General features: G+C 38.4%; 1 protein-coding gene across 1 annotated transcript in view; it reads right to left on the reverse strand.

The window, feature by feature from the left end:
- The window catches only part of klhl32 (kelch-like family member 32), a 380,777-nt gene that overhangs the window by 208,965 nt on the left and 147,531 nt on the right, over positions 1-24,281 (reverse strand). Inside the window, exon 4 of the mRNA XM_039747603.1 lies at positions 7,262-7,369. Coding sequence (XP_039603537.1) covers positions 7,262-7,369 — 108 coding nt within the window. The remainder of the gene's footprint in view (positions 1-7,261; positions 7,370-24,281) is intronic.

Consider the following 24,281-nt stretch of genomic DNA (forward strand, 5'->3'; position numbering starts at 1 on the left):
TCTGTAATGAAATCCAAAGGAGTACACTGTAGCTTTTTTTCCCCTGATCCCTGGTAAAGGAACAATTCAAAGTATCCTTCACCAGCAGTTTCAATGCTAACAGGGTCATTCAACCCAATTGCATCTAGTTTCCGTATATTGATGTGTACTCATTCTGTATTTAGCAATTATTATAATCTATACTTGTCTTTAAGCTGAGTATTGTCCACAGCACTCTGTTGCCTGTAGTCAGTGAAGAGCACTATACAAAAATACTTTGTTGTATTGCTTCATGATGTGAAGCTGAATCCATTTAAAGTGGTCATGTCTGCCTTGTGTCTTATACTACAGGAACAGGCACCATATGATTATTAACACATGGAATAGGTTAGTTCAGTTTACTAGAAATCCAAATGAAGTGCTTAGAAGGGCATGTTAACTGGAGTTTTTGCTGTTTTCAAACCAGTCCCTTGTATTCTGAAGATCCAATATTTTAAAAGGTATACACTGATATGTGTCAATAGACCTGATCAATTATATAAAAGGTCTTGTTCTTCTTTCAGCTGCTCCCATTTAGGAATCACCACAGCAGATCATCCATTTCCATCTATCCCTGTCTTGTACATCATTTTCTGCTACACCAACTGCCTACATGTCCTCATTCACCAGATCCATAAACCTCCTCTTTGGCCTTCCACTTTTCCTCTTGCCTGGCAGTTTTATCCTCAATATTCTTTTTCTGATGTACCCCCCCATCTCTCCTCTGCACATGCCCAGACCATCTCAATCAGGCCTCTCACACTACTGCCCCTCTAATATACTCCTTCTTAATTCTGTCTAACCACATTACTCCAAACGAAAATTGTAGCATCTTCAGCTCTGCCACTTCCAGTTCTGCCTCCTGCCTTTTCATCAGTGCCACCATCTTCAAACCATACCACATAGCTGGTCTCATTACCGTTTTATAGAACTTCCCCTTCACTCTTGCAGGTACTCTTCGCACATCATTCCTGCCACTCTTCTCCACCCAGTCCACCCTGCCTGCACTCTCTTCTTCACCTCACTGCCACACTCTCCATTGCTTTGGACTTTTGAACCCAAGTATTTACATTTGTCTACGTTAAAAATTCTGCATTTTCCTTTCATTTGACCCATTACAGTACAATTTGTCAAATTCATCTGTGAACCTGTCCCACTCTCACATCTATTGCACTGGACAAGACAATCTATGATATTTATTGGGCACTCTAAATTGTTAAATCACATTAGACACTTTTAGTTTTTTTAAGAGCAACTATGTTTCAAGAGAAATTGAATGGATTGCCTATGAACTAGCAAATGAACAGAAAGTTACAGCAGTAAAAGATAGAAAATTGAAAAAATAATCTGCTGTGATTCTCATGGTTAAGCCTTATGTTTTGCATAAATGAATCTAATAACAATTTATAATGTGTTGATAGCATTTAATCATCTAATACATTTAATGACCAAAACGCTTCTCTTGATAAATAATACATCAAAAGTGACAAAGTCTCATTTCTACTGCAGATGTGTAAGTGTACATGAAATTAAAATTAACACTTTTGAGCACTTTTCGTCACATTCATTTCACATAAATCACCATTATTTCAGGATTATTTTTTGCCTTTCTCATCGGGTACACAAAATATAGTACAGGAAGGCCACCCATCTCTCTCTATATATATAAAATCCAACATCTGTCCGTCTGTCTGTCTGTCTGCTTTTCACAAGAAAACTATGTAACGGATTTAGATCAGGCTTTTTCTATAATTTGTTTGAACATTCTGGTTGATTCTGTGACTTCCCTCATCACGCTATGTATCATAGTTCACTATTCGTAATGATTTATTTGCGCTAATCTGGGACAGAGGCTGCAGGAAGCATGACGTCAGGATTGGGGAGCCACAAATCACTCTACCACGTTTTGCAGTGGACCTTGCCTCCGCTTAGGCTGCGATACCTGTTTGTATATTGATTTTTAAAGTCTGTCCTGCTTCACTACTACACGGGCGGAGCAATGGGGGACAGCTAATATACAATATGACAAAAACAATGGCAAGACACAAGTACAGAATAGATCACTTACATTACTAGGTACCATTCTGTTGGCCGTTTAATGTATGTTAATGTACAGTTTACTTATTCTAACTATGATTCACACTATTGAAAGGATGGTCTGCAGAGGGGTAAAAACAGTTCTTGAACCAACAAGTACTAGATTTCATATTTGCATACCTACGGCCTGACCTTAGGTAAGGTCCGGGGAGAGTAGGGTTTCACAGAATCGCATCAGTCCTATTTCTACAGCATTTGGTATATATGGGCACTTATTATGGGAAGAATAGAGCCAGTGATATGCTGTGCCTGCTTCAACACCTTTTGTAGAGATCTCTTTACCTGGGCTATGATGTTCTCACACCAGACTATAATCCATCCTGTCAGTACACTCTCAAAAGTGCTACAGTAAACGTTCACCAGTATTTGTTTCTGCACACCACAATTCCTCAAACATCTGAGGAAGTGAAGGCGCTGATGTGCTTTTTTAATAATAGCAGTGATGTTTTATGACCAGTTTTGTTTCTCTGAAATGTGGAAACAGATTGATTTGAAACTGTCCACTCTCTCCACCACTGACCCATCAATGCCGACTGGTGAGTGGTTCAATTGTTCCCTCCGTAAGTCCAGATAATTGGTTTCTCATGGTAGAAGAATAGGGAAAGTATTGGAATCCTCCAAAAATTCAATTTCGAGATTTAGATGAATCTCAACATTTAATACCTCCCTGAGTCCGAAAATACCATTTTTGGAATTATATCCGTCTGTATGTGTATGTGTATGTAAACACAATAACTTGAGAACGCTTTCACAGGTCAATCAAATTTTGCAAGTATTAGGTACAAAATGTAAATTTCTATCAACTTTTGGGCTATTTCTGTTAGCTAGAAGTGTTACTTTACCTTTATTCATGCAGCTGCAGAGTCCGATTTATTCAACTTTACATTTATAATAATTGTTCAATATATGATTAATTTGATTTGATATTGCAGGTTCTTTAATGTACTTAATTTAAAAATATAATCATTGTCTTGGGGTTTACTCCTCAAATATTCATCCCCATATCTGAGTATACAAGAAAGTCTAGGGGAGACCACTTCTGATTTTTTTTTTTAGTTTTGTTTATGTTCAAGGTGAGATTGTCAATGTGACACAAGTCAGCCAGATTGTTAATCTCCTGATGGCATGCAAACACATCATTGGGCTTAATGAGACCAATGATTGCAGTGTCATCTTAAATTTAAATATGTAATTAGTGTTGAATCTGGCTGTACTGTCATAAGTAAAAAGTAAGTACATCTTTGGGGTCAGACAGTAGCATCATGGAGCTCCAGTGTTCACCATCAGTATTCACGTTGTTTTGTTGACAATTCTAAATGCCCGAACTCTACCTGTTAAAAAGTCCAATATCCAGTTACAGATGGAATTGGGCAGGCACATTTCTCTGAGTTTTGCAACCAGTTTGGAAGGGATAATATTATTAAAAGCTAAGCTGTAGTCAATAAGCAGCATCCTAATGCATGTGTTTTGACTATCAGGTGATAAAGAGCAGTGTGGAGCGTCTTTGATTCAGCATCATCCACAGATCTGTTTAGGTGGTAAACAAACTGCAGAGGGTCCAGAGAGGCAGGAATAATGCTGTTGATGTATGACAGCACATTTTTTTCTAAACATTTAATGGTTACTGAGGTAAATGCAGCTGGGTGGTAATCAATCAGACATGTAACTCTATGCCTTCTGGGCAAAGGCTCAATGGTAGTCTTTTTGAAAACTTGTAGGATGGTTGCCTGCTTTAAGGATGAGTTCAAGATTTTCATGCAAAATTCACACAACTCTAAGGCACAGATATTCAACACCTGTGGTTGTAATCCGCCTGACCCTGCAGCTTTGTGAGGATTAACCCTCTGGAATGCTTTACAAACATCTCACTCAGGTAACTTGAAGAGCCAATTCACCTGGGTGACATGGAGAACTGCTAGTTTGTATTATGTTTTGGCTGTCAGTGACAGCATAGAATATGTTGAGACTGTCAGGGAGTTAGTCACTGGCAATCAGATTGTCTATCCTGGAGAATTTATAATTTATTAAAGTCTGTAAGCCTTGAATCACCACTATTGTACTGCTGCTTGAGTTTGGAGTTACAAATCCTTATGGTGTGTCTAATAGGATTTTTCTGGGCATATCTTGATAAATATGCCAAAAGGCATTTTAATTGCAATAACACCAACACAATTAAGGGCAGGAATATTGCACTAACATGTCCATTTGCTTGATGCAATGGCAGGCTTCTCATTGTCATTGACAACTAGCCACCATAAATGGGAGCAGTATGCTGCAATATCATGCATAGAGCCACAAAGAAAATGAGCCCCTCAAATTGCTGGGTAACAGTAGGGAAACATATTATCTCATATGATGGTTAGGCTTCCTGAGGATTGCCTAACCCTTTAACAGGCCAGGCTCCAGGATGTCAGGTCCACTTAGCACTCCTAGGCGATTTCTGACAACACGTCATCAGGAGTTCCCTAGAACATTTCTGACACTGAAAGTAGACCTCACACTAGAAGCAGTTCCATGTAAGGACTTATAATGGCCCTCCTGACCCAACACTAGTTGTACTTGGGGTCTGGAAGTCTAGTGTGGCAAAAGTATTACTGTCAAAAGGATTGAGGCCAGAGAGGAAGCGTGGATGGAGTAAGCATTTGGAGATGTAGTTGCTGTATGTGGATAAGAGAAATTGGCATCCTACTAGTTGGACAGAACTGAGCCTGCATAGGTAGGCCCACAAGGACTTTGAAGTTTGCTGTTTCTACTTTGTGGTTTGTTGTCTACTCATGAGCAACTCCTCAGGTCACTATGTGGTACATCAGTGCCATATACCACAGGTAAGAATTATTCTGCTGCATCAAAAGCAAAACATGGAATCCAACTGCTTGCCTGTAACCCAAAGCCCAACATGAGGTCATTATTCCCACTCTGGATGCTATACTTTCAGTGCTCCTTAGTTGGCACCCATGATTGCAGTGGTAAGTCAGTAAATCTGTTGTATTATATGAACACTTTAATTGCTGTAACTAGCCTTGAGTTGCCTAATAAAATTTTATGATAGTGCTTATTCTCATGTAAACCTGAAATGCATAAAAATAACAGCCATTGCCTGACATAGAATAGGAACAGAACCAGAAGAAAATCCTGCTGTAAATATATAGCACACTAGATGGCAGTATGATATCATTATAAACAAATGTTTTGTTTTTTTTTAACCAGGAAACCCACCATGCTACTGAAAAGACCCTGAATCTCTAGTATAGTTTTGTAAATATTGCATTTTACTATATAATGGACATTTTATCATAGCTAGGATATATTTCCTAAAAATGGTCTATACCAACAAATTCTAGGTTTTGCAGGTAAGACTTTCACTGTGTTCTGCACACATGACAAAACTACTACAACCATCATTACTGATACATGTTGAAGTCACATATCCCTTGTCTTAAAAAAGTAATAAGTTGCTCTGATAAACAGAGATTTTATAGTAAAAAGGAAATCACAATCTTTCAATTACGGCATCATGTATTATTTTATGTAGATAAACCTCTGGCCACCACAATTTGACCCTTGTCAAAGTCACTCAAATCCTTACACCTGCCCATTTTTTCTGCTTCCAACACATCACTTTCAAGAACTGACTGTTCACTTGCTGCCTAATGTACAGTATCCCACCCTGTGACAGGTGTCACCTAACAAAATAATTAATGTTATTCACTTCACCAGTCAGTGGTTTTATGTTGTGGATGATCAGTGTATATATACAAAATATGTAGTATGTATATCTATAGTACATAATTATACATTACACTGTAAGTATGATTTTTATGTATTTACTTATTCATATGGGTAAGTCTGTCTGACCTTCTGTTGGTATTGCTTCACTCTCATTATAATAAGAAGACAACTATTCTCTTGTACTATGTGCACTTGACAATACATTTTTAAGACTTCAGGGAATGCTGGTCATATTTAATAAACTGTGCAGCACATTCATTCTGCTCCTTCCATCCTCATCAGACTCAAAAGGAGTTGGAGCCTATCCCGGCAACAGACATCATAAAGTAAATCTGACCCTAAACCTAACCCTGATGGGTAAACATGATAGGACACAGTTTTGTGAATTGCGTTCCTACAGCAAAAACAGAAAAAAAAAAAATTATAAATGTTTTTTTTAATAAAAACTGCAGTGCAACATACACTTAATCTTTCATTTACTAAGCTCCTTTATATAGTGAGCACATTATCCAGATGCTTTAAAAGTATAGAACTCTATTTCAATACATTTTCTATAACAAGACAATAGACAGGGTAAATGACTTTGTCAAAGATACACAAGGACTGAAGCAGGGTGAGAACCTAGTGGCATAAAGACCAATTTTCTAGGAACTAAACCAATCTGCATTTTAAAATACAAAAGTATCATTCCAGTACAATAAGCAATTTACACAATTTGCTCATCACTAATTTCAAGAGTGGATATGGTAAACATTAACATAGCTTTTAAAATGATGAGATATGAAAAAACTAGGGAAGAAAACAAATCGATGAAAGGCCCAAGAAAGGATGCTGCATGACAGGTGAGTGAAGGTGAAGCTGACACTGCGAGATAGGTAGGTAGATATTTATTAGCCCAGACAGAATATCGCTGAGTAAAGCATGTTAAGAAATAGAGATAAGGAGAATAAACATTTATGACAAAGAAAAATAGATATGCATAATTGTGAGGAACAGCACTATACAGCAGTTAGGTGGCTCAAGATGTAATGCTGTTTATTGTTTTATACTGTACTGCCCCAGACATAAACATGGAACTGTATTGGGAACTATTGTAAAACAAATACATATCCAAAAATTCAAAATGAAAAACATCATTATTCTTTTATCTTTATGCTTTTTAGCAGATTGCTATGACATTACAGTTTTTATGATTTCCTTTTATTGTTGCTAACCCTGCACTATACTTTTTTGCATGCTGTTAGTGTGTCATAAGAACATAAGAAGTTGAATGAATGATAGGAGACCTTTCAGTTCTTCAGGCTTGTCTGGTTAACTAATAACTAAGTTTTCTCAGTATCTCAACTGGATTATTTCCATAGTGGAAGCATGAATAACTCCACATACCAGTATTTCTATAGAAATAATTAGTACCTACCTGTCCTGTATAAGCAAAATCGAGCACCTGCTTCAGTCCCAAGCTGGAAACGCCATGCAGATTTACTTCATCAGCACCGCTTTCCACCATACAAAGGCTAAACATTGCCTGTGAGGAGTAAGCACATACAACAGAATAGTGTTCAATGGAATTTTAAACCGCACTCTCAAAAAGAATCCATACCAACCCTCGACAACAATGCACATTTTATTGTTAATGCCTGAATAAACAGATATTACTGTATTATTATTATTATTATTATTATTATTATCTTCTCTTAGAAAAAATTTAGGCAGTTAAAAAAGGAAAGTCATGTTTTTGTGTATCACAAATATAAAAATGTATACATTAATTCTTTTCCTTTTTCTCAGTTACCTTCGGCATTCATTCTAAAATTTAAGCCCACCTCATATTCACATCAATCAGTTCAACCAGAGTCCGTGCAATAAATAATTACTGTGTAAGGCAAGGAACATTTCTGCCAGCTTCCTCCATACACTCCCTTAGGCTTGAGCCCATAAACGTATTCCTTATACTTTGTGTACTGGGATATGAACTTCATAATATGATGCTCTCACTATACAGTACATGTTCAAAACAATGAACAATAAATAAATAGTATTATTTTTTGAAAAGATATGAAAAAGATTAGCTTAAAAACAATAAAATATTATAACTAAACAATTAAAATAAATACCATATTCTCTGCTTCGGTTTCATATAAATATACTTTTACTGAATTTTGTGATTATGATAGTGGAACAAAGCTTGGCTGTTTAGCTCAACTAACACCACAGCAGTTTTAAACCTGCAAGCTGAAAGGTGTCTGCCCTTTTTAACTAAATATTTATGGTCCAGACAATAAAAAGAAATAACACTTTAATGACATTCTCAAAATTGCCAGAACTTTACAATATGACAACCAATATATGCACAAAACAATATGAGAAAATCAATTACTGACATGCAGCTTCAAAATGTAGCTTTGGAATGAGAACGAACAGTTTTGATTTTTGCAGTGCAGGGAAGTGTTGTGAACTGTAGCTTGGAGAAACTTTATACTTTTTAAATGAAAACATTGGTTACAATTTTTAAAGGAATTATATAAATGAGGCACTTGGTATGTATTTAATTCTTATGGTTCATACTAACCAAAGTGCCATCTAAGGCAATTATCTTAATTACCTCACCCCACACGCTGGCCCTGGTCTTTGCTTTCTGGCATACTGTAGAACAGCCTTTTGTGAGCCTTCCTGACTATAGCAGATGTCCTGATGTAGGATCTTGAAATTCTCCACTACCTTTACAACTTGCATATTGACATATAAAACAAAAGATTGATCTTTTGCCTTGCTTTAGGTCCTTTAACAATAATTCTGTTTTCTTGACTTTTCATTACAGATTATAAGGGCTATATCATTTGATTTGAGTAGCACTGTTACCTCATTCTTATATGATGGCGCATCACAATTTGTAATAAGATGCATAAGAGCAGTAATAGCAAAAGATTAAATATGATATGCATAAATGGATGGTTATTTAGACATAACGATGAGGGACATCCACACTCAGGCTCAGAAAGGACTTACAGAGTCAACACCTATTTCCCCATCCATCCATCCTCTTCCGCTTATCTGAGATCGGGTCGCGGGGGCAGCAGCTTGAGCAGAGATGCCCAGACTTCCCTCTCCTTGGCCACTTCTTCTAGCTCTTCCAGGGGAATCCTGAGCCGTTCCCAAGCCAGCCAGGAGACATAGTCCCTCCAGCGTGTCCTGGGTCTTTCCCGGGACCTCCTCCCGGTTGGACGTGCCTGGAACACCTCACCAGGGAGGTGTCCAGGATGCATTCTGATCAGATGCCTGAGCCACCTCATCTGACTTCTCTCGATGCGGAGGAGCAGCGGCTCTACTCTGAGCATCTCCCAGATGACTGAGCTTCTCACCCTATCTTTAAGGGAAAGCCCAGACACCTTGCGGAGGAAACTCATTTTAGCCGCTTGTATTCGCAATCTCGTTCTTTCGGTCACTACCGGAGCTATGCAGACCATAGCTCATAACCATAGATGAGGATAGGAACGTAGATCGACTGGTAAATTGAGAGCTTTGCCTAATGGCTCAGCTCCTTTTTCACCGCGACAGACTGATGCAGAGCCCACATCACTGTGGACACTGCACCAATCCGCCTGTCGATCTCACGCTCAATTCTTCCCTCACTCGTGAACAAGACCCCGAGATACTTGAACTCCTCCACTTGGGGCAGGATCTCTCCCCCAACCCTTAGAGGGCACTCCACCCTTTTCCGGCTGAGGACCAAGGTCTCGGATTTGGAGGTGCTGATTCCCATCCCAGCCGCTTCACTCTCAGCTGCGAACCGATCCAGACATTGCTGAAGATCACGGCCTGATGAAGCAAACAGGACAACATCATCTGCAAAAAGCAGTGACCCAATCCTGAGTCCACCAAACTGGACCCCCTCAACGCCCTGGCTGCGCCTAGAAATTATGTCCATAAAAGTTATAAATAGAATCGGTGACAAAGGGCAGCCCTGGCGGGGTCCAGCTCTCACTGGAAAAAGGTTAGACTTACTGCCGGCAATGCGGACCAAGCTCTGACACCGGTTGTACAGGGACCGAACAGCCCTTATCAGGGGGTCCGGTACCCCATACTCCCAGAGCACCCCCCACAGGATTCCCCGAGGGACATGGTCGAACACCTTTTCCAAGTCCACAAAACACATGTAGACTGGTTGGGCAAACTCTCATGCACCCTATTTCTGTCACAAAGAAAACTCAACATGTTTTGGGCATGCACCAAATTAACATAAATTAGGCAAAAATCTTTGAATGCCTCTAAGATAGCCTTGGTGTTACAATCCCTCCTAATCCACTAACGGCTGTGTTTGGTGTTCTATCAGAAAGGTTTAAAATGGAAAAGGACACACAAACTGTAATTGCCTTTACTACACTACTGGCATGTAGATTTACCTTGCTCAGTTGGAAGAATACCACCCCACCACTTTTAAGTCAGTAGATAACTGATGTTCTATACTACTTAAAATTGGAAAAAATCTAATTCTCACTTAGAGGGGCGGTTTAAAATTATTTTAAAATATGGTAGAATCTAATCAATAACATTTTAGAATAAGCTTATATATCAGGAGAAAAGGATGCTTTTCCTCCCTTGCTGTTTTTAAAGATTTGCTTTGCTGGTTGGCTCTCCTCTCTTTCTTTTGGGTGGGGGTTGAATTTTTGTTTGTTATGTTTGACTTGATTGAATGGAATGTTATTTGCTTTTAATTAAAATCAATAAAAAAATAAAATAAAATTCAACAGTAAATTACTCAAGGACTGATTGATGAATCCATACATCAATTGGTCAAGAAGCTTAAGAAGCATAAAAAGGCAGAGCTTTAATCAGTAAAGAGGGTACATAGGTACACAATCAGTGATTCTAGTTGTTAAAGAATGCCAAGGGACACTGCATCCTCCACTTGTCTATTTGCTATGTAGTCAATTAAACATCAGACAGAAAGTTGACAATGAGGTTTTGAAAGACTTTCATTATGACAGATGTCAAGATGACAGGCCTGTAGTCATTGACACAGTATACCTATGAACAACCAACAATAAATAAACATAATTTTTGTAATACAAAATGTGGAAAAAAATGTCTGCATTCTTCAGAACAGGGATTGTAGTGACAATCTTAAAGCAGCCTGGAATGTTTGTCTCCTTAAGAGATACATTTAAAATACCTGGAAAAATAGGAAGCACAAGACTTAAGCATACATTTTGAAATGCAGTGTGGTCCAGCTATTCTCCTGCCGAGGTTCTACTTTACATCATACATTGGAACGGTATTTTATTTTTCCCAAGAGAGACATGTAGCTTTTAATAGAAGCTAAAGAAGTACTAAGTTTGACTTGAAGTAAAAGGTCATAAGCAGACACAGTGTGTTTAATTTTGTAGGCAGTAATTACAGTAACTGAATGTCCTGTGATACATCCATACTATCACTATTGCTTTCTATTAATTTTCTGTTTTTTTTCTGTACTCAGCTTCAACCTACTTTACTGTACTGTGCTGTGATATGCATTCACTAGATTAGAATTAATCTCCATCTCCATCTTTAAACACTCTGTTTTTTTATTCTTTCAGTAATTTTAATTCTCTGTGAAATCAGGGCTTGTCATTGATGATGACAAGTACTGAGGTATAAAGGATGCAGACACTCTCACAAAATATAATATTAAGAACATGATCTAAATATAAGAAACACGATCTACAGTAGTGATCAGTTGGTAGCAGGTAATTGTAATACACAGTGTTAAGTGATGGTCAGACACAGCGTTATGTATAAAGACCAAACAACTGCATTTTATTCTCCTCTGTCCAGACAACACTGCTGGGGAGGCTTTGAGGTTTGTTCACATGCAACTTAAATGATGTTGTCCATGTTCTTTTTGAAGAGAAGAGGTTTTCTCCTGACTGTTGCTCACTAAACACCATACTTATTCCTTACAGCACTATAGTCCTCAGAGGTCTATAAATCCCTCAAGTGTAGCTTTTGGATTATTTGCAGTTTCTCAGAGCATCATACAGTCTGATCCATTGACAAATTTGCTGGGACATCCACTCTTTGAAAAAATTGGTAACTGTTGTGACAAGAAATACTCTCCAGATATTATAAAAGTTTGGGGCAGCCACCTGTATATTATATCCTGGCTTCAAAAAGTTCAAAAATAATTGAACAGAGATGTTCACAACACTGAGTCTGAAACAGTACTGCCAGACTGGAGGTAAGATGGCAGTTTTAAAGGACCAAAGAGGAAGTGATGTCATTGTGGCCGGTAATCGGAAGTGACATCATTCAATGTGCCGGAACCTGGTGGGATTTCCTGGGAACAGTCCGCAAGGAACTGAGAAAGACAGTCAGCACACCCAGGCACCCCCTGGTCTGATATAGTATTATCACTACTCCTATTTGCATGTGAGTGACACTGTCTTGAATGTTCTCCACTTACAAATAATCATTTTCTTTTGAGAGTAAATTAACTTAATTTTGTAAATGAGCCTTCTTACTGTGGACTGATGGCTTTCAAATTATGTCTTTTTAAATAGGAGATCATGAAATTTGGGGAATTGTATTTTGTGGGCACTACTGTTTTTGTTCATGTCTATGATGGGTACAGAGTGTTTTGATTATTATAATAATGGATAGTTTTTGTTTGCTGGTCTATTCAGCATACTCAATAATTGTGAGTTCATGATAAAAAATAATCCAAACTTTTATTTATTCAAAGTCTTTTATAGTTGACATTATAAACTGTCCTTAAATAATATTGTACTGTTCCCAACAAAACTAACCATTAAAGGAATACTCCACGCAAAAATATGTTTTATATGTTACTTTCCCCATGTAGCTTGTAGTAGAGGTCAAAAAAAAAAAATCTCATGTTTTCATGGAGAAATTACAATCAAACTTAATGGAACCTTGCAGTGAACAGTTCTGGACTATAATAAGAGACATGAAAAATGTCCATGGAAAAAAGAAAAAAAATTCTCACATAATTCCTGTTGCATAATCTACACGTCAGGTATCCATTTGCATGGTGTGGCATGCGGCTGGGGGTGGTACCCAGCCGGGACGCCCAGGAGGACCGGAAGAGGGCTTGTGCCTCCTCCAGACCACAAGGGGGAGACTGCCCTGGTTGTGTTGGGGGCCACGGGTAGACAGGCTTGGAAGCCCAATCCTGTAGGGGCCCGTGGTGACCGCCAGGGGGTGCCCCAATGCCTTGGGAGCCCTGGACCTCAGCACTTCCGCCACACCAGGAAGTGCTGGGGGAAAGAGGATCAGGGACACCTGGAGGGCTTCCGGGTACACAGCTGGTGCTTCTGCTACATGGGGGTGTGTCGGCGGAGGCTCCTCAGGAAGCACCTGGAGCCCAACCGGGGGTGCATAAAAGGGGACACCTCCCTCCATTCGATGGCGGGAGTCGGGTGGAAGAAGACGGAGCTCGGAGGAGAGGAGTGGAGGTGGTCTGAAGACTAATGAAAAGGCATTGTGTTGGCCAGGACTTGAAGGGGTGATTGGTGCTGAGGCACTGGGAGTGTGCACTTACAGTACGACTTGTAATTAGTATTGTAAATAGACGTGTGTGGTGAAACAACATGTCTGCATGTCTGTGTCCGGGCTGTACACCACAATGGTCAAAATGTGCAAAATGTGTACATTGCTTGTTAAAATATTATCAAATTACTTCCTCAAAAAGATCAATGGAAAAGAAGTCATTCTTAAATTACTGTGCATTTAAATTAAATATCTCCATTTTCATTCACAGATCAAGAAACCTGTCTTCAATTGAAATGCACATTATCATGGAAGAATTTTGAGAATTTGAGACTTTTTGTCTTTTTCCATGGGTGTTTTTCACATTGTTTACTATTGTCCAGAACTGCACAGTATATAATGTAATTTAGCCACCAAAAATAAATAATAAATAAATAAAATTTTTAATTTTACTCTGCCACCACTACAAATGACATGGGGGTAGGTAACGAAAAAAAGTATCATTTTTGGATGGCATACTTTTTTTCTGAAAAGAACAAACCTTAATATCCTTGTAAAAAGGAAAGTAGGTGTTCATTTACCAAAAAATGAAACCATTATTTTTTTGTTCCTAAACATTCAGATGCCATACTGTATAATCGAAAGTATGAGTATAACATTCCACTATATAACAGAAATATCTAGAGAAGTTTAACTCAGACTAACATGGTGATCACTGCCCACATTATTCTGAGTCATAACACACATTACTTACCAACGAATGGCTTCCTGTTCATCAAATCTGATATTTAAGCTATTTTAGTAAAGACAGTTGGAGAGTGCCAGATGGCAGCACTGCCTAAGGCTGTCCCTCAGTAGTAGAAGGGGCACCCAACAGCGTCACCCAGGCCACTCTCTCAGTGTGCAGTGATGACACAGCTGAGTAGTTAAAAGCAGCCTCACAGTTCCTCATGCCACAGAGCTGCCCTATTACTAACTTTCAGCAAAAGAGTGGAAATGCCTGTCATAGGCATATATTCTGCAATCTAGCTTTTTTTTAACTCAACATAAAAGGAAGACTATACATTGTACAAGCTCTCTTGTGATGTTTACAGGTGAAACAAACCAACAATTAAGAGGTCAGCCGAAATAAGACCAGACTCAATGAACAAAATGGCAAATATAACAAACAGTAGAATGTTGTACCGTGTTAGCCATACATTGATACAGGAGGGGCCTTAGCTGCCTCGAAAGCTTGCATTTGTAATCTAGTTATTCAATATAACAAACAAAATAGATCTCCAAGTCTTAAAATTGCTCTGCAAGGCTCAAAGCATGGGCTAACAGTGTCTAGACAGGGGGTCCTCTCATTTGCTAAGAATATGAGTCAATAATTTTTGGAATAAAAACACAACAACTTTACCTGGTAAAAAGCAAGACAAGGACTAACCAATAAAATACAAAAAGAAAAGGCAAATGCTAGCTTGTAGCCCAGAATACCAATACTAAAAAAAAAAAAACGATCAACCAGCACATGCACATAGATAATAAAGAAATAAAGGCTGTTAAAGCAGTCATTTGTACCATCGATTAATGGAAAGTTTTAGGATGAAAGCCTTTAAAAAAAATGGGAAAAGCTATCTAATTGATCCTGATACTAACTTGCAAGACATGATAAATGCAGGTCAAACCAAAGGTGAACCTCGGGGGTTAAAGCTGATGAGCCCAATAACTAGATCTGGATGACACTTATTGCAGAGATGGAAACCACTATGACAGGATCTACCAAAATATTTATATAATCTGTGACCAATAGAAATCTCTAACAGTGGAGTCTCTTTATTGTCTGCTTTTAAATTGTCCCTGTGTAAGTGTGAATGTATACGTAGGAAGTGTGGGTCCAGCTATTTCAAGAGTTGAGCCAATGTTGCCTGTATAAGTTCTTGCTTCCCATGACCCTGAATTGGAATAAGCGAGTTTGGAAGAGCATGGAAGAGAATGGAAAGCAGCATGGTGATAGGCTAATTCCTTTATTATTCCTTTACTATTATTATATATGGATTATATAATTAAGTTGGTGCATCTGTATAAAACCGTATATGTACCAACAATATTATATGCAACAGAATCTTGGGCAATTCTAGATAAACAAAGATCTAAAATACCAGCAGATGAAATTAAGTATTTAAGGTGTATGACATTTAAAACTACTGTACAAGAGATAGGATAGGAAATAAAAGAATTAGCAAAGAACTGGAAATGCAACCACTCATGGAAATCATAGAAATAAAACAGCTGCAGTAGAATGGACATACAAGGAAGAATGAAATAAAGTATCCCAAAAAGTTGTTCAAAATGAAGTGTTATATTGGGGTGAAAAAGAGTACCTTTATATAATTTGTTAAATATTCAGTTTGTGTCGAAATAATGATTATTATAGGACTAACAGAAGAGGCAGCATTTTAAGTGAATAAAACTGTGTACAGTTCTTTGACATGTCTGTCAGGTTAATCACCTGTGGCATCCCAGCATTCCCAAAAATCATGACTGGCATAAGAGTAAAAATGTTTAATATGCCTGGTTTCCCTACAAACAAGTTTAGATTGAAGTATAGTTTTTTGTTATCTCACTGAAACTGCCTTGTTATTTACTGACACTAGCAATCACCAGAGGGTTGGAGGTTCTGTAGGATGGCACATTGAGTTATTTATCCAAGTTCTGTAGGATCTTAATCCAGAACATACACTAAGTGCTAAAGGTTTAGTAATATAACAAGTTGTGCTTGTTCACATTAAATTCTTTCAGAGGTTGTGAACTGGAAGCAGTAGTCTGTGATCCTGGAAGGATCAGTCTCCTTGTCTTTGTTAGGGTATTTAGCGCAGGCCCTTCAAGGGTAGCCAGTACCTGTTACGTATGGTTCAGTAATTGAAGAGGGGGAACCTGACAGCAAAACTGGTCTTAAACATTGTTAAGGTGTTCAACGTTCAGCACATGCAGGGTTGGAAAACTAGACTGGTCTCCTTTCAGAAATTGTTCCAGAAGTGGAAAGCTGAGATCAAGATTGGTGTCAGCATCATGCAGCCTGCTTCTGCTAAGGATTCCAGTTATACATATTGAAGGGTGTATATGTAAAGCAAGATTAATGAGATCAGGAATATTATTTGGCCATTTATATACAGGATGTAACTTGTCCGCCAATGAAAAATCACCTTAGGATGCTGAAGTACATTTTGTGGACAATTTCACAATAAAAGAAGTGTGAAGGAAAAACACAATGGGAAAATTTAAAAGATTATGGAAAAAATGGCAAAGAAGCAGCCAGATAGAGAAGTTTGACCATGGAACAAATGAAATTCCTTGCAAAAGACATAGTAAAGGCACAATGGGGGAAGAGGTGATAAGTAAGTAAGCGGATAATATGTTGAGAATGGAAATTATGCTTTCCAATGCTCAAGCTGTACATTTTTGAACTATAGGTAAGTCTTTATTGTTCACCCGATGTTTAGCAGTTTCCTTTGATGATATGATTGGGAAGCCAAATATTTCTCAGTGAATAAAGTAGGCTGACAACTGCCTGTCTTATATATCACTCCATTTGCTAGTTTTAAAGCTTTCAGTAGCACAGTCTATAATTAGAAATTATTATTTTAGGCTGATCTTTTTTAACAAAAACAGTTCAGAATTTTGAAATATTTTGTGCTTGTTTTCTTTCTTAAAGGGATGTCCGTATTTATTTAATTTATCAAGGGTTACTATTTAGCTTTTTTAGAAGTATCATTTATTCACTTAAAAGTACATTCTAGTAACTGTTTGGGACTTAAGTTATATTTTTATGTTTTGTCCATTATTGCAGTATTACTTTGCTACTTGGTATTGTAACTTATACTAGCCAACCCGCGGCGTACCATACGCCACATAATCAGGCCGGTTTTTTAATGATTTTTAAGCACAGAGAGAAAATTAACATTTGAAAAATCTGTAATGTAATAAATCAGCAAGAAAAGCAACATTGTAACAATGTACGCAAAGAACCAACACAAAATCGTTCGTGACTGAAAACTGGCGAACCACTATCGCACCTTCTCCTCCCAGACGGAGGGATCGGGGTGGACGGCGCTCAGGCGTGGATAGTGGAATGGGAGTAGAGGAGAAGGACGTCCATTCCGCTCTCTCCGTCATGCTAGTCTGCGGATTTCGCGTTCAGTATGCACTGCCTGCTCATGTGCCCACCTCCAACTCGTCACTTGAGTTGTTGTCGTCTTTACATAGTCCAGATGCACCTGTGACTCACGTAGACTTTTCATTGCTCTGTGCAGTTTTGGCTGCTTTTCTGGGCAGTGGTCTGAGGTGCGTTCCCGAGCACGTGGGAGGAAGGGTAGAGTTTCTGGGCGGGGCTACGTTGTTTCTTTCGCATGGTTTTTCATGGTGGACGCGGTCGGGTGTCGAAACCGAAAAGAATAATGAAAAGTCAACGTGGCTCAGAAGTGCATGTGGACTCCTAGCACAGACGAAAGGGACTAACTGGGTGGTCGGTGAGTTTTTGTGTCCGGGCACATGATCAGGCAGTGTGAATGCCTAGAGAGCGAGGGTAAATGCGGGCCGGTGAAAGAGGAGTGTTGGTGGGCAGAGAAACGTCTTCCGTGTTCCTGCAGGAGCATCTAAGAAGACGCATGTTTGTCGCGGATGGGAATTGCTGTAGGTAGCGTGTAAAACAATTTGGTATGGTCCATGCGGTCGTGCGTCTTAACCGAAAACTCGGTTTTTAAAGACTGCTTACTTCATTGTGTTTTAACTTCAGTTGTAAAGGATTGTTTTAAGGATCCCATGGGATACCCCTCGCAAACCGTTTTACACGCTCCATATGACGATTTACCTCCGCGAGAAACATGTCTCTATGAACAGTCAACGTGGCTCGGAGGTGCATGTGGCCTCTACGACAGACGAATATAAATGACACCGTTTTTTCTGTGTCGTCGCGTCCGAGTTGGTGGATGTGGCTCTGCGAGTTGTCGTCGTATCCAATGGTCTTGGAGTTGGTGGACGTGGCTCCTTCCTGCATGCGCCATAAGTGTCTTACTTGTCGCCGGCTTAGTGAATCCACGCCCCTTCCGGCGTGCTTTACATGGGTGTCTTGCCTTAGTAAATTATATATATAGATTATGTTAAGCCTTTCTGCTAGACAAACTGCTATTTTGTTTCTTTGTCTCAGTTATACACTACCCATACTTATTGAATTAAAATAGTCAACCTCTATGCTCTCAAAGAGTTGATTATAGAAGAATTTATCTGTGTGTCAAATTACATAAGGACCATGATGAGGTCAGAATATAGAGGAGGTAAAAGATCTGAGGTGTTCTTGATTTTACAGGTAAGAGTATTTGTTGTGAAAAGAAACAAATTAATCCTACTGAAAAATATGCATGTTTAAGTATTCCTTGGTCCGCCACATCCAGCCTTGGTTCTTGCCTTTGTGTCTGATGCTGATAGGAAAGGATCCGCAACCCTGTAACCATTAATTAGATAAAGATGGTTGAAGTAGGAATATTCAAATACATTATGAACGAATGAACTTACCAGCACTGATTATCTCCTCTGTTTAGTTTGTTTATTAGTGGCAAGTAGTAAAAATGATAAAAAGCACAAAAAGCAACCGTGTCCAATTTTTCCCCAAATAGCAAATATTTCCCAGGATGTGTTGTTTTAAACTAAGTGTAAAATAATATGAATAAATACCAAATAAAGAAGAAAAAATAATTCACTGTGAAACTAATTGTTCACACTGGGTCCTAAAGTCAGCTCTTATATTCAAGGTAATGCATTACATTTTGGACTGGCATCCAGTCTGAGGATGGTTCCTGCATTATATCTGACGCTGCCTGCATAAATGTCCACTCCCAGTCACCCTGTGTTGAAATAAATGAATTCCAGAATTTGACTGATAGATAAACTTTACATTTTCACAATGGTTTGTTCCAGGAGTGCTAAAAGAAGGTCAAGCCGCTGCATTGAGGACTAAAACAAAATTAAAAATAGAGGAGGGAGTAGAAACAGCCATTCAGCTCCAATGGGCATCCAATTGTGACTAAACAATCAACTCAGTTTGCTCACTAGTTCTTCTAATTACTTTTCCAGTTGGTTGATCCATTTTTCAAATTGCCCTAGAGGGTTCATGGCTTCACTGAAGTCTCTAAACTGATTTCGGTGTTTGTTTTTTGCCTTCGGTTTATGACACATAACGCTGACCTCCAAACCATACTAGCTCTCCTCTCTGAGTAAGAGATATGTCAGATTGAGACTTCTCTCCTAACTTCAATGTCAAAACCACAGCTTGAACGTGTCCCTGGAGGAGCAGATTTGCACATGTCACGTACACGTGTGGTGATTACAGTATGTCACTTGGCTTGATATGGTCTGTGTTTACTCTGTTGTATGGCCTAGGGCAGATGCTATTGGACTTTAAACCAAATGTTTTCCAGTTCAATGCTTGTCTTTGACTCACATTGTGATTATCAGCAAATCATCTAACCTGCCAGTGCTCCAATTCTTATCAATATATGAAAACAATTGTGCAAAAGCTCTTTGTTTTTACTATAATTGCTACATAAAAGAGAGTTTGTTTGCTGAGTGTCCAGGATATATTATGCGCACATTTGATTAAGATGTGAATAGACTTTCTTACTAAACTCACTTTAGGTCATTAGTAAGGGGATGGACATGTCTGTCCTTTGTGCTTTTGGTTTACTGTTATCTTAGGTGGTTATGCTACTTTTCCACTGTTACCAAGAACTGGACCAAGGCTGAAGGCCTACATACATCTGTTTTTCAGTTATAAGCAAAAACAGAAATAAATGTTTTATTTTGACACTGATAAAGGAGCACTGGAGTCATCAGGTAGAAGGATCCTTTCATCAGATTGGCCAGCCCAGCACTGACTGAACTACAGAATGGCCAGTAGTGGGGAGGCAGCTTGCTCCAAGACTCTGAACAAATCTGAATCCTCATATGTGATGTAATCTTTGTTGTACTATTACTATTGAACTATTCAATTGTATTCCTGAGGTGACAATGACAGATTGGCCATCTAGATCTGTGGAGAGATTTATTTGTGTTCTGTTTTGTGTATTGTATTTACCCCATTTTTTGACACCCATTGCATGCCCAATCTCTTAATTGCCTTTTTTCCATTTTTTCTCTACAAGGGTCTTGTCTTCTTAGGGAGTCAAGGCTGGAGGGCTGTCAAAAAAGAGTGCCTGATATAGCCCATTGCGGCACTCCTTGTGTGATTTTGGGCTATACAAAAAATAAACTGTTGTTGATGTTGATTATATCAAACGTATGCAATGAATATTTTCATGCTTATCCAAATGATGATAAATAATGCTGTGATTCATTTTGGCGCTTGTTTTCAAATTGACCCATTTTAGCCAATTGCTTTGATGCTTCCCTATAGTCCCTTGTTACAGGCTGATGTTTCCAGGCTACTTTAAATGATGAGAGTATGGATTTTGTCAGCAGTTCAGCAATTTATTACGTCAAATAGAACAAAAAGTACTGGAAAACCATACATACTGTATATGCAATAAAAACAATAATGCGCTAAGCATAGGCTAAATATCTGCTTGGTGGTTTCAGATTCATTACAGTTTCCAAATACTGGACAAGGAGCACTTGAGCCATGGTGTTTTGAACTCTCAGAAAAATATAATGGAAACAAAACAAGAAGCAGGCTAAGCTAGACCCTTGGTACTAATGGAGAACACAGAGCAGGAGCCAACCTAGCTATTACCTTTCACAGTTAGCATTCTACATGCAGACCATGTCCTAAAAAAGCTAGAAATCCTAAATTTTGCAGCTCACCTTCTGTCAAAAATGACTATTTTAGCACTTTCACAACACCAAAATGTTACAATGAAGAATAAAAACAATGTTAAGAGATCATGTGTAATTCCAGCAATAACTGCACTGTATAATTTTTTTTAAATCAACTGAAATTCCCAATTTAAAAACAGTAAGGTTTACCTTGATCATGATGGAAGCTAAGCAGGAACAAGATTAATGGAACCGCAACAACAAATAAGCAACTTGCACTTACATGTGCCTTAGCAATCCCTGTAAACATATATAAACCCTTATTCTGGTTATTGGTAACTGATAAAACTGGTTAATAGAGGTAGATTTCTCCTCAAGTAACCCGATTATTAGCCCATGTAAACCCTTAACCAGGTTATAGTCATGGATTTTGTAGTCTGGCCATAAAGCAAGAATTCCAATTACTGGTATGCTGCTCCTATGTAGGGTTCAGTTTTACAGCTGAGCAGAAAAAAGTGTGTTACATGTAATCTGATAACAGAAACATGGTCATATAGTATCAGTTTAGTTTTTATGGAGCTATTTGCTATAGATATGTTGAAATAGTGCAGTCTGGTTAAGCAGTGGCCAGTGCTCATACTGCAAATTATTGGAGGCTCAGCATGAGGGTATAAAAAGGGGATGGACATTATTAACTCACATCATATGAAGGACTAAACGTATTTATAAAACTGGGATATTATTACAAAATTAAGTACTGTAGTTATTAAAGCATGGTTAGTAAAATTTCCCCTAAATTTTATAAATAACAGCAACTTTTCTCTGCAATTGAAGGTTAAAAATGAATAATGTGTTAAGATTTTCTGTTGTGAAGTGTCTCATAGATAAATAAATTGTGCCCCAAGAGGAACGCTGGTTGAGACACCAATTTATAAATGCAAAGTGTGTTACAGCAGACACTGAGGTGTCAGATGTAAGTCAGGCTCTGCCAACAACAGGGAGGTAATGTGATAAGCTTGGAAGAGTATCGAGACAAAGAGACATATTTGCACTAATTGAGCCAATGAGGTGTTTTCCAGTGCAAAAGTCTCTGTTTGCCCTTTTTATTATTTTTATCAAATACATTCACAATACAAAACACATCGGAATAGATAAGAACAATAATATGAAAAGTACAATCTGCCAGCTCTCCCTTCCAGCCTGCTCGATCAAACATCAACCAAGAAAAAACAAACAAAGCAAATAAAAGAACATGTGGAGCCCGACTAATCACAGGAGACGCGTGTTAGGTTAGCTAGCAACCAAACCGTCTCAATGTCTCTCATCCAGATACTTTTTTTAAGTTGTATTCATTTCAAAGAATATTCCCATACTTCCACAGATCCCCTAAAGCCTTACCAACCCTGGCATTCTGAAATGTCAACTGGGCACTGTGGAGAAGACGAGAGAAAGGAAATAACATTGTGAATCCTGCTTAATCCGACTCAAGGCTGTGAGAAAGCAGAGGCTCTTGTGGCATCACTGCGCGTAATGCCGGAAATAGCATTAGACGGGGCACCCATCTGTACTGTGCAGAAAATATAATCGATAATTAGTATGTCAGAGTGATTAACGATTTAATTGATTATGCAAATACACTTCATTTGCTCTATTTATAGTATTTAGACGCAAAGTTAGCTTTCACTGACACATATATAAAAGAATTGGGCTTATGCTGGGAATATGAGACACTATGAGAGCTACAGAACAAAGGTCCTTAGCAATGCATGTTGCTTAGAAAAACAAGAAAACAAATTTAGAGCTGATGGCCTAGGACTTGACAGAATTTCTGGTTACTGTAGGAAAAACAGGTGTGTATGGAACTGTGTTACGAAATGTAAATAATATTTGAATAAGATGAAAAGATAGAAGATACCACATTCTGCTGCTGCTAACTCCCATAGGTATCCATACTTACACTTAAACAGGGCTAATGATCAGCTAAACAATTTGTGCAAAAATTGCATTCGCAATGAAACAAAGAGTTACACTTTACAAAACATTTTACTAAATGAAAGGTGTTTCACAATCAGTAAAGTTCACGTTATTACCTCATACATTTTGTATCTCATTTACAAAAGCATAGGGAAAATTATTCTGGTACAAAGCATGGAAAATTGAGATTCATGTGCAATAAAGAGACCAGAGTTTTGCCATTATCATTCTTGTGTTCAGTCCCATATGTAATAAGCACTTGCTCCAAAAGTATCAACTGTATTTATACAAACCAACTTCTTTAATTTAGTACCTGAGTGCCTCCAGTCAATATCTGTCACAATCCAGTTTTTTAGTGGGCCAGGGTGGTCTGCTTTCCAGATATTACCTGCAAGCAATTTGAAAGTGCTGCTAAAAATTCTTTGGCCTGGATATATGAACTGGTTATGGAGTTAAGGAAAGTGAGCACAGACGGGGTTACATCTGACTCCAAATAAGCAGTGCAAAGCGAAACCAGCAGCATAAATATGTAGGCATTCAGTGCATGAGGTAGATGAGAATGTGTGAAGCCGCATGAAGGGACTTGTGACAGACTGGAGAATCTGGCCAAAGAAAGCAACAGCGATTATGGTTGCAGAATATTCCTCAGTGTAGTGGTTCTCAAAAAGGTGGCTGCAGCCCACAAGTTGGCCCCAGAACATTTCCCAGGAAGTTGTAAAATGGATGAAAACAAGTATAAAATAACAGTAAAATAATTACCGTATATACTTGCGTTTAAGTTCTCCCGCAAATATGTCAGGGCTTGATTTTACTGTATAATTTCTGGTATTTTATAATGTCAGTCGTATAAGTCAAATGCGGAAAACTCACGCTACTGATCCAAGAGATTATGATATGCTAACACCTACCCGAGTACGGAAGCGTATTAGGGACATGGAAAGGAAAAAAACTATGGACATAGTGAAGAAAAAAAAAGTGTATGTCGAGATTAAAGTCCACATGTTGACTTTATTCTCGACATTTCTACTTTCATCTCAAAGTTTATGTCGAGATTAAAGTCAACATGACTTTATTCTCGTAGTTTATTTTGTCATTAAACTAGAACATCGTAAACGTCATTTTAAAATCAAGTGGTAGCGCTGCACATTACCTGCATGGAGTTTGCATGTTCTCCCCATGTCTGTGTGGGT

This window comes from Polypterus senegalus, chromosome 3, assembly GCF_016835505.1.
Source record: "Polypterus senegalus isolate Bchr_013 chromosome 3, ASM1683550v1, whole genome shotgun sequence".
Taxonomy (NCBI): domain Eukaryota; kingdom Metazoa; phylum Chordata; class Cladistia; order Polypteriformes; family Polypteridae; genus Polypterus; species Polypterus senegalus.